General features: G+C 39.7%; 1 protein-coding gene across 3 annotated transcripts in view; it reads right to left on the reverse strand.

Moving 5' to 3' along the window:
• YTHDF3 (YTH N6-methyladenosine RNA binding protein F3) overlaps positions 1–11540 on the reverse strand; it is a 43374-nt gene that overhangs the window by 4762 nt on the left and 27072 nt on the right. For 2 of the 3 annotated variants that reach the window (XM_073331028.1, XM_073331025.1), the window contains one exon: positions 10852–10995. The exons of the other annotated variant lie outside the window; for it this stretch is intronic. In XM_073331028.1, coding sequence (XP_073187129.1) covers positions 10933–10995 — 63 coding nt within the window. In that variant the 3' untranslated portion in view covers positions 10852–10932. The remainder of the gene's footprint in view (positions 1–10851; positions 10996–11540) is intronic. 3 annotated transcript variants of the gene reach the window in all.

Here is an 11540-nt window from a genome sequence, read left to right on the forward strand (position 1 = left end):
GCAGTCTGTTTCACTTTAGAATTTATCGCAAGCAGTGATGTTACTGGGCTTTGGGTGGAGTTTATTAACAGCATATGGAGAGTAATTAGCATTTGAATTAAAGCTACAGGAGAATGCAACAGCTGGTTAATGATAACTGCTAGCTATAGACCACATGGTGAGCAGATTTTGCTACACATACTAACGAAATAAAATCCCTTAAAGGGGATGAACCTGGAAAACACCCAGGCTTTGGAAATGCATGCATCAATCCAGAATATGCAAACATGTGGAACTGATAATATACCAACTTATGTTCAGCTCTTCCATATTGCCTTATATTTCATGCAATTTCAGTTCTTTCTAAATTCAGGTACCAACTGAAGGACCACCAGATGAAAAATGCTCTACAGGAAATTACCCTCAGAATTATGAATTCAATGATGTACCAAGAAGTCATTTTAGCTTCCCCCCTATTTTTCCAAAATCCATGAAAATGAGTAGTTGGTTTAACTTGAAACTGCTTTCCATTTTGAGATCAAAATAACCAATGAAAGAAATGGGCAATATAACTTTAAATGCACTTCTTAAATGGAAGGGGGAGGAAAAAGTCAATGGGTAATTTTGGATGAAAAAATTAAAGCAGCAGTCTGACAAAAAGCAGCTGCAATGTAAACAGAACATTTTATTAGTTCAGGCCCAAAAAGATCTGTAAAAGTTCAAGAGGATGGGGGATTTGTAAAATCTATTAATGGAAATTGTGAGAATATATTTATAGAGCCCTGCAAATCTGCTGGTATCCACGGACTACGTTTGCAGATCGTGGATTGGATGTGGATACAAATTTAGTATCTGCGCATGGTTCTTTGCATTTAGGTTTTTAATCTGAAAGTTTACCACACAGTGTGTTGTGACTGCTTGCATTTCCAACAGGCCTACACATAGAAGGCTTTGCTGGTATACTACACCAACAAAATAGTGCAACAGCATCTATACCAGGGGCTTTTGCTGACAGCTATATCAATTATAAATCACCCCTTGTCACACCCATAGCCAACACAGTCATGCCATCAAAAGTCTGGAGTGTAGGCCTGGCCTCAGTGTGAGAGAACAAGGAAGTGAAACTGACCTGACTAATGAACAAAATGCAGAAATATAACAGACATTATTTACAATGTCACCTGAAAGCGAGAACAGGCATTCACAGGGTACTTCTGTAAATAAGAAGCAGGCAGCATTATCTCCAGTAAATGTAAACAAACGTGTTTGTCTTCATGACTGGCTGAACAAGAAGTAGGACTGAGTGAACCTATAGGCCCTAAAGTTTTCACTGTTGTGTTTTTGACTGCAGTTATATACAAAAAATTCTACATTTGTAAGTTGCACTTTCATGATAAAAAGATTGCAACTACTTTACTACCATAAGATGAATTGAAAAATACTATCTTTTTTCCAGTGTAAATATTGCAAATAATAAAGTGAGCACTGTACACTTTGTAGTCTGTGTTGTAACTGAAATAAATGTATTTGAAAATGTGGGGAACATCCAAAAATATCTGAATAAATGGTATTCTATTATTGTTAAACAGTGCAATTAAAAATATCAAGCACGAGATTAAAAAATAATTACAATTATTGCTGTTTTAATCGTTTGACAGCCCAAATCATGTCTCACTAATCTATTAAAATTATTTGGGGGGGTATCAATAAGAATATGGATACAGGTGATCCAATCTATACTGTACTTGGACTTTCAACAAGGGCCTTCACCAAAGGCTCTTGAGCAAAGTAAAAAGTCATGGGATAAGAGCTAAGGTCCTCTCCTTGACCAGTAACTAGTTAAAAGATAGGAAACAAAGGGTGTGAATAAATGTAAAGTTTTCACAATGGAGAGGCAAATAGTGGGTTCTCCAGGGACCTATCTTAAGACCTGTGCTGTTCAACACATTGATACATAAATAATCTGAAGAAAGGGGTGAACAGTGAGGTGACAAAAATTTGCAGACAATGCAAAGTTACTCGAAGTAGTTAAGTCCAAAGCTGAGTGCAGAGACTTACAAAAGGAATTTCATGAAACTGGGCGACTTGAGCAACAAAATGGCAGATAAAATTCCATGTTGCTAAGTGTAAATAATGTAAAGCAGAAAACAATCCCAGCTATACACAGCTAATTTAGACCCCAATTTTGTATAACCCACTTAAAGATCTTGAAGTTATCATGCATAATTCCCTGAAAACATCTGCTCAATGTACAGTATCAGTAAAATAAGCTAACAGAATGTTAGGAACCATTAGGAAAGGGATAGATAAAACAAATTATGATAATGACACTATATAAATCCATGGTATACAAACACCTTGAATACTGCATGCGGTTCTTGTTGCCTCATCTCAAAAGAGATATTAGAATTGGAAAAGGTGCAGAGAAGGGTAACAAAATGATTATGGTGTGGAACAGCTTCCATATGAGGAGAGATTAAAAAACACTGGGACAGTTCATCTTCAAAAAGAGACAACTAAAGAAAGATATGATAGAGGTCTATAAAATCATGAATAGTGTAGAGAAAGTGTTATTTACTCCTTCACATAACAGAGGACACACAATGAAATTAATTGACAGCAAGTTTAAAAACATACATAAGGAAGTTCTTCTTTACTTAATGACAGGTTTCAGAGTAACAGCCGTGTTAGTCTGTATTCGCAAAAAGAAAAGGAGTACTTGTTAGTCTCTAAGGTGCCACAAGTACTCCTTTTCTTCTTTACTTAATGCACAGCCAACTTGTTGAACTTGTTACCAGGAGATGTTATGAAGGCCAAAAATATAACTGGGTTGAAAAAAGAATTAGATAATTTCATGGAAAATAAGTCCTTCAATGACTATTAGGCAAGATGGTCAGGGATGTAACCCCATGCTCTGGGTGTCCCTAAACTGCCAACTTCAGAAGCTGTGACTGGACCACAGGGGTTGGATCACTCAATAAGCGGCCCTGTTCTGTTCACTCCTTTTGAAACATCTGGCACTTGCTACTGTCAGAGAAAGGATACTGGGCTAGAAGGACCATTGGTCTCACCCAGTATGGCCATTCTTATATCCGTTGTATCCTCCTGAGATCTCAGTGAAATATTCATGGAGACACTCTTCAATCTTTTCACAAAGGTTTCTAGGGATGGCAGTCTTATTTCTTCCTCCATGGTAGGATACTTCCCCACACCATTCGATTTAGGTTTGGCTAGCACCACTGCAGGCACCAAACAGGCTAGCAGCATTCAGGCCTGGGCAGTTTCAGGATGCCAGCAGCACCTGTGCTCCCTGTGCTTTTGTTACCTCAAGAGTGAGATATCAACTGCCTGGGGAAACTATCACTGCCTGGGGAAAACAGTGTCAATATTCAGTGCCATAGCCCTATACTTGTACCATGGAATAGGTACATGAAACAACAAAATTTCGGTAACTGAAATTCCTTTCCTTGCCCCCCATATCAGCCACAGCCATGGTAAGTATGGCACAAGAGTGGTGCTGCACAGAAGCGTTGCAAAGCTAACGTGTCAATAAGCACGCCAAATGTTTTTATGGCAATAAGGGAAGGGAGTTTTGATTACCTTTTTCATTCCAGCTGAATCCTAAATCTAGTGATACATCTGTTTATCAGCAGCTGCTGCAGTCTTGAGGAATGCCCCCTCCACAACTGACCCTCACGAGGAGAAAGAAGACTAGAGATAAAATGTTCTATAAATACATTAGAAGACGAAGACCAAGGACAGGCTAGGCCCGTCACTCAATGTGGGGAAGGGGCAGACCAATAACAGAAAATGCAGAAATGGCAGAAGTGCTAAATGACTTTTTTGTTTCCGTTTTCACCAAAAAGGCAAGCAACAATTGGACATCTAACACTAAACATCAGTGAAAATGAGGTAGGATCTAGAGCTAAAATAGGGAAAGAACAAGTTAAAAATTACTTGGACTCCTCATTGTTTTAACTTGTCTTTGTGGCACCTTAGAGACTAACAAATGTATTTGGACATAAGCTTTCATGGGCTAGAACCCACTTCATCAGAAGTTAGATGTCTTCAAGTCACCAGCGTCTGATGAAATACAACCTAGAATACTCAAGAGCTGACTGAGGAGATATTTGAGCCATTACCAATTATCGTCAAAAAGTCATGGAAGATGGGAGAGATTCCAGAGGACTGAAAAAGGGCAAATATAGTACCAATCTATAAAAAGGGGAATAAGGACAACCTGGGGAATTACAGACCAGTCAGCTTAACTTTAGTACCCAGAAAGATAATGGGGCAAATAATGAAGCAATCAATTTGAAAACACGTAGAAGATAATAAGGTGATAAGTAATACTCAGCATGGATTTGTCAAGAACAAATTGTGTCAAACTAACCTATTTACTTTCTTTGACAGGATAAGAAGTCTTGTGGACAAAGGAGAAGCAGCAGATGCTTGACTTTAGTAAGACTATTAATACAGTCTTGCATGACCTTCTCATAAACAAACTAGGGAAATACAACCTAGATGGCGCTACTATAAAGTGGGTGTATAACTGGTTAGAAAACTGTTTCCAGAGAGTAGTTATCAGTGGTTCACAGCCAAGCTGGAAGGGCATAACGAGTGGGGTCCTGCAGAGATCAGTCCTGGGTACAGTTCTGTTCAATATCTTCATCAATGATTTAGATAATGACAGAAAGTACACTTATAAAGTTTGTGGGCAATACAGAACTGGGAGGGGTTGCAAGTGCTTTGGAGGATAGGATTAAAATTCAAAATGATCTGGACAAATGCTCTGAAGTATATAGGATGAAATTCAATATGGACAAATAGAAAGTACTCCACTTAAAAAGAAACAAAATCAACTGCAAACATACAAAATGCAAAATGACTGCCTAGGAAGGAGTACTGGGAAAGCAATCGGGGGATCATAGTGGATCACAAGCTAAATATCAGTCAACAGTGTACCACTGTTCCAAAAAAAAAAAAAAAAAAAAGCCAAAAATCATTCTGGGATGTATTAGCAGGAGTGTTATAAACAAGACGAAACATAATTCTTCCATTATATTCTATTCTGATACGACCACAACTGGAGTATTGTGTCCAGTTCTGGGCGCCACATTTCAGGATAGATGTGGACAGATTGGAAAGTCCAGAAAAGAGCAACAAAAATGATTTAGAAAACATGACCTATGAGAAAAGATTAAAAAATGAGTTTGTCTGGACAAGAGAAGACAGGGGACATGATAACAGTTTTCAAGTACATTTAAAAGGCTATCACAAGGACGAGGGAGAAAAAAATTGTTCTCTTTTCCTCTGAGGATAGAGCAAGCAGCAATGGGCTTAAATTGCAGCAAGGGAGTTAGAAAAACTTCCTAACTGCCAGGGTAGTTAAGTGCTGGAATAAATTGCCTAGGGAGGTTGTGGAATCTCCTTCACTGAAGGTTTTTTAAGAGCAAGGTAGACAACCACCTGTCAGGAATGGTCTGAGAATACGTAGTTCTGCCTTGAGTGAAGGGGATTCGACTAGAAGACCTCTCGAGGTCCCTTCCAGTCCTACAATTCTAGGTTCAGCAAAATTCTGAAAGCCAATGTTGTCACAATGGCCCTCTAGTCTAATGCAGACAGCATGGAGAAGGAAAGTGTGACAGGAGAAAGGTTCAGAAGTACCAGCAGGAAGAGAGGGAGATGCACCAAAACAGAAAATCAGGCAAAAAATCCAAATGCTGCAGGCCCTGCTTAACCTACAAGTCCAAAGGTCACCCACTACCCACCCTTTGCATTCCTCAGAGGGCTGAATGGTAGCAGTCCCCTGCATTCCCCAACATACCACGATCATAGGCTACATCTTTACTCTTAGCACTCCATACTGGGGGACAGGAAGGAAAACCTCAGCTTCACATACATTGACTTGTGAGAACTATGGTTGGTGTATGTGAAGCCACAGCAGACTAAATTTGTACACTGAAATGGACAAAAAGGTTTGCTGATTGTCCAATTTTAAAGTCCCATTCTTGACGTCTACAACCACATTTGCTCCAATCCCTCAGACAGAGACAAACACCTACAGGATCTCTATCAAGCATTCTTAAAACTACAATACCCACCTGCTGAAGCAAAGAAACAGATTGACAGAGCCAGAAGGGTACCCAGAAGTCACCTACTACAGGACAGGCTCAACAAAGAAAGTAACAGAACACAGGAGCTGTAACCTTCAGCCCCCAACTAAAACCCCTCCAGCGCATCATCAAGGATCTACAGCCTATCCTGAAGGACCATCCCTCACTCTCACAGATCTTGAGAGACAGGCCAGTCCTCGCTTACAGACAGCCCTGCAACCTGAAACGAATACTCACTAGCAACCCACACAAAAAAACCCACTAACCAGGAACCTATCCTTGCAACAAAGCCCGTTGCCATCTCTGTCCACATATCTATTCAAGGGACACCATCATAGGACCTAATCACATCAGCCACACCATCAGGGGCTCGTTCACCTGCACATCTACCAATGTGATAGCAATGCCGCTCTGCCATGTACATTGGCCAAACCGGAGAGTCTCTACGCAAAAGAATAAATGAACATAAATAAGATGTCAAGAATTATAACATTCAAAAACCAGTCGAAGAACACTTCAACCTCCCTGGACACTCAATTACAGACCTAAAAGTCACAATTCTTCAACAACAAAAAAACTTCAAAAACAGACTCCAATGAGAAACTACAGAACTGGAATTAATTTGCAAACTGGACACCATTAAATTAGGCTTGAATAAAGACTGGGAGTGGATGAGTCATTACACAAACTAAAACTTATTTTCCCATACCAGTTTTTCCCTTTTTGTTACTCACGCCTTCTTGTCAACTGTTTGAAATGGGCCATCCTGATCATCGCTACAAATGTTTTTTTTCTCCTGCAGATAATAGCCCACCTTAATTGATTAGTCTTGTTAGAGTTGGTATGGCAACCCCCATTTTTTCATGTTCTCTGTGTATATATATATATATATATCTTCCTACTGTATTTTCCACTGCATGCATCTGATGAAGTGGGTATTAATCCATGAAAGCTTATGCCCAAATACATTTGTTAGTCTCTAAGGTGTCACAAGTACTCCTCGTTATTTTTGCTGATACAGATGAACATGGCTACCACTCTGAAACTTGCATTATGATGCAACCCCATGAGTCAATGCTCATTTACTGGGTCCAGAAAAGGTGCCCTACCAGCCACAGCTGCTTTGTAAACACCAGCAACCTTGAATTGTGTTTTGCTATGTCCTTTAATATGTCCTTAAAGAAATCAATATGTCCCACATTGCTGCAGTACTTATTGTGGGTCTGCAAATTCAAGAGAATCAGGTGCTCTGTATTTGCAACATTAATGCAAATAGTGTAGAGCTTTGCAGGCTCCAGGCTTCTGTCTGAGATGGAGGTGTGCGGGTTTGTGAGAATTTTTTTTTTTTTTTTAAAAAACACAAAAATGATGAGATACAGATGGCATATGGGATGGAGAAAGTTGCATGCTGGGAACTTGATCCCTAGCTCCAAAGATCCTTGTGCAACTTATTTCTACCCTACAACACATTGTGAAAAGTTCCCACAAGGCGTCATGCCAGATGATGGACCATGGCACACTGGGATACCCACCCCTGGTGAATTGTACTTTCCATCAACAAATAGACATCTCAACTTTCTATGCACAAAATTTCATGCATTTTTCTACAATTTATTAATGTGATTACTAATTCCCTATCTAAAACACTTGAAACTACTAAAGTTAAAAACAGAAAAAAACACTCTTGTTTTCCTATACTTCTGACTCTGCAATTTCCCAGTTTCTTTCACGAGTCTAAATCATTAGAAGTTCAACTGGATTTCAGATCAGTATTCTGTGGATAGTTTAAAAACTGGATATTGGTCAAAGTTTATTCCATACCCATGCTCAAAAATACCAAGTTAAAGACTGCATTTGTAGATTGTTTTCTTTAATGAAAGTGTACTACATTTTGGTAAAAACATTAAACGGAGCAGATATATAGGTCCTGTAGTTTCTCACCTCCAATATGCAATATGCTCAGCAACAACAAACAGAGGTACTCTATTTGCTGTATTAGTGTTAGAATTGCAACAAACAGTGCCAATGCAGAGGGGAGAACATACACTATGTGTTTATTATTGCAAATACCACATATCAACAAAGTACAGCATTGACAGATTTAAGCTTGCTGTCCTTCTTTCAAGAACTTTTAGTAATCTGGTACAACAGCCTGGCATCTTGCAGAGAATTAAGATAAATAAATATTGATGGATAGTTTTGCTTAAAGACCAACTGCTCACAAACCACCACAAAAAACTTCAAGAAATAACCAGGAAAGGAGCATGGTCTTCCTATTTTTAAACCACTCCCCCAGTCTCCCTTTTCTTTTTTGTTACTAAAGATTTTTGCATAAAAACAGACTAAACGACCTAGGCTAATGTGACAAGGAAGAAAGAAGACAGACCAAGCCCAAAAAGACATGAACTACCCCCTTCTCCCAGACAGCCTAAGAGCTGCTGAAGGAGGACTACTCTCAGCACACTCTGATTGAATGTCTCATCACGATTTGGCCACATGCAGCACATAGTTTATGGCAGAGCACCTGGATAAGGTACTCTGGAGAGTTTGTTCACAGACTTTTGATCCAGAAGGCAGCAACTGCAAAAAATTTAACAGGTAAGGGAAACCATCAAAGGAGCATGCAAACCAGATACAAGATGGGATCTAGTGGGAGAGACACTTGGTATCTAGACATTTGAGAGCATGCTCAAAAAGGAGGACAGATATAGGCTCCTTAATTGGTATCTGAATGTCTGAAAGCCACCAAATAACAGCCTGAACATACGAGATGCATAAATGACTATGGCAATTTCCACTCCACCTACAAAGGTCTTCCTGTCTATTCCTTTGATCTTCCTGTCCAAACGGCCATAGAGGAAGATATTAGCATCCAAGAGAAGATCAGACTGCTTAAAAAGGGAGGCCAACTGCCAAAAATACTCTAGGCTGAGAATTCAAGCATCTATGGGTGCCTATGAGCACCTAAAAGACTTGGATACTGACTTAGGATGAGAGATGTAAGTCTTTCCGTGGAGGCCAGCAGTAAGTAGGAGAAGAGAAAAGACACTACATAAACCCCATTGCTCCATCAGATTGTTCAGGCATCTAGAACTTTGTACTTTCCCTGAAGGAAAGCAAGAATGCATGTAATTGCCCCCCGACCCCACTAGGAGATATGGGAAATCCATGTCATTTTTCTTCTCTAGTTTGTCTGGAGGAATAGTTGGTACTTCAAGCATGGCACAATCAACTGGCTTGACCTTGCTCCTGGAACCTGATTCAAGGAAGGCTAAATCCAATTTACTATGCTCACAGCTGAGGGAAGAGCCACAATCAGGGCACTTAACTTTCGCCTGGAAGATTTCTCCTGTTGCTCTTCTTAGGCTTGATCTAGAGAACATACCAAGCCAAATGGAGAACACTGGCATCACATCCCAAGATGCTCTGCTGCAGTTTCAGTAAGAGACAAGTAACTCGCTAAGGCTATGTCTACACTACACAGCTTTTAGCAACACAGCTGTGCTGCTACAGCCGTGCTGCTAAAAGGCACGCAGTATAGCCGCTGTTTGTCCGCAGGAGAGAGCTCTCCTGCCAACAAAGCCAAAGTGCTGTTCACACCGGCGCTTTTGTCTTTCGGGACGTGGGGGTGTTTTTTAACACTTCTGAACAACAAACATTTTGTCTTTCACTTGCCAGTGTAGACAAAGACGAAGTTTGCTTGTGTAAGTGAGGTACAGAGGAGGAGATGACAGTATGTAAATTCCTTCAGAAATAGCTAACACATGCATGAACCCAGAGTCTGTGCTTGCAGCAGCCATGCCATAGATTGGTACTGCCACAAAATAATGACATTTCTTGTGACTAAAATTTAAACACAATGGTACAATTAAGTTCCAACCACTCCTACTGGTTTATAAGAACCACATTTAAGAGAACAGCTTGTTGTGCATTAAAGTTTGGTTTTTAAATCTGACATTAAAATCCAAAAAACTAAATTGGCACATGTTGATTTAACATGTTGGATGTAGCTCTGGCATAGCAGTATCAATTTATAATGGTGGCCTTTACACTGTGAAAGGAATGTCTTTAACGGTACATCTTCACTACCTGCCGGATTGGCAGGTAGTAATCTATCTATGGGGGAATCAATTTATCGCGTCTCATCTAGACGCGATAAAATCGATCCCTGAATCAACGCCTGTACTCCACCTTGGCAGGAGGAGTAAGTGGAGTCGACAGGAGAGCCGCTGTGGTTGACTCACCACCGTGAGGACAGCCAGCTATTCGCATAGCTGAAGTCGAAGCATCTTAGTTCGAAACACACACCCCCAGCGTAGCTCAGGCCTAAGCAAGCAATAAGGAGGGAAATAAAATAAAGTTCTGGGCTCTGTGGAATATGTAGGCTTTTTCTAAAAACTGTTATGAGAAATTTTCCCACTAAAGAGGATGTTAAAAATAGAGTTCTAAATATTTCTGAAGTATGGAGTAGCTGTCTCAAAACTAGAAGAAAGGGCCCTGTAATTCTTAACTTTGCAACTGAAATATAAAAATTTACACATGCAGTTGTACTCTACAAAAAACAAACTCTTAATTAACCTCTACTACATACAGAGCCATTATTACACTGTCATACACAGTAGCTTTTCAAAATAAGTTTATCCATGTCTTTATCACTTGATTTGGCTACTGCAATTCCTTTTTTGTAGTCTTTCTACACTTCAAGCAGTCCAGAACACCATAGCCAAGTTACACCCTGAATCTCCATTTCTGTTACCTGAATTGGCTCCCTATCAATTTCTGAATCCAATTAAAACTTTGTCACTTCCACCTCCCTCCATAGAGATGTTCCTCCAGTCTATTCCTCTATCTGGACTCTGATTACTTCATCATTTCCTCTTCTCTTCAATTCTATAGGCTTCTGTTAGAAGTGAAAAAGAGCAGGAGACAATGTCATTTATGTTGTCACAATCAGATACACCATCTGTATCTGAATACCTCCTATTTTTACCTTAAAAACCTTCCTCCTCACCTTAGCACCTAGCCTCCTCCCTCTCTCTTGCATCCTTTTTATAAATGTGCAAACATGCTTATTTGCTACTTAAATTACCACTTAAATTAGCTGTATTCTGGCTTATCTCATTGTGAAGTAATGAGATACCTTGCACTACATGAAAGATGTATTAAAATAAAACAAACTGAACTATTCAGCTACAGTAATAAACAGCACCAGCTTGACCTGCAAAGCGATAAATTCTTGCTACCCAAGTGGGTGGCATTCCCAGGTCAGGAAGAAGGTCAATATTAATGCAGGAAAATTTGCACTGCAGCTGCCCACTCTATACAATGTGTTCTGTTGCCCTTAAAATAGTATACAGAAAAATCTCAGCCCGGGTTGTAAGCAAATATCCAAAGATTCAAAGCAACATTAACAAGCTGGAAGCTTTCTCTAGTAAGGGGACCTAA

Source organism: Lepidochelys kempii, chromosome 2 (genome assembly GCF_965140265.1).
Source record: "Lepidochelys kempii isolate rLepKem1 chromosome 2, rLepKem1.hap2, whole genome shotgun sequence".
Taxonomy (NCBI): Eukaryota; Metazoa; Chordata; order Testudines; family Cheloniidae; genus Lepidochelys; species Lepidochelys kempii.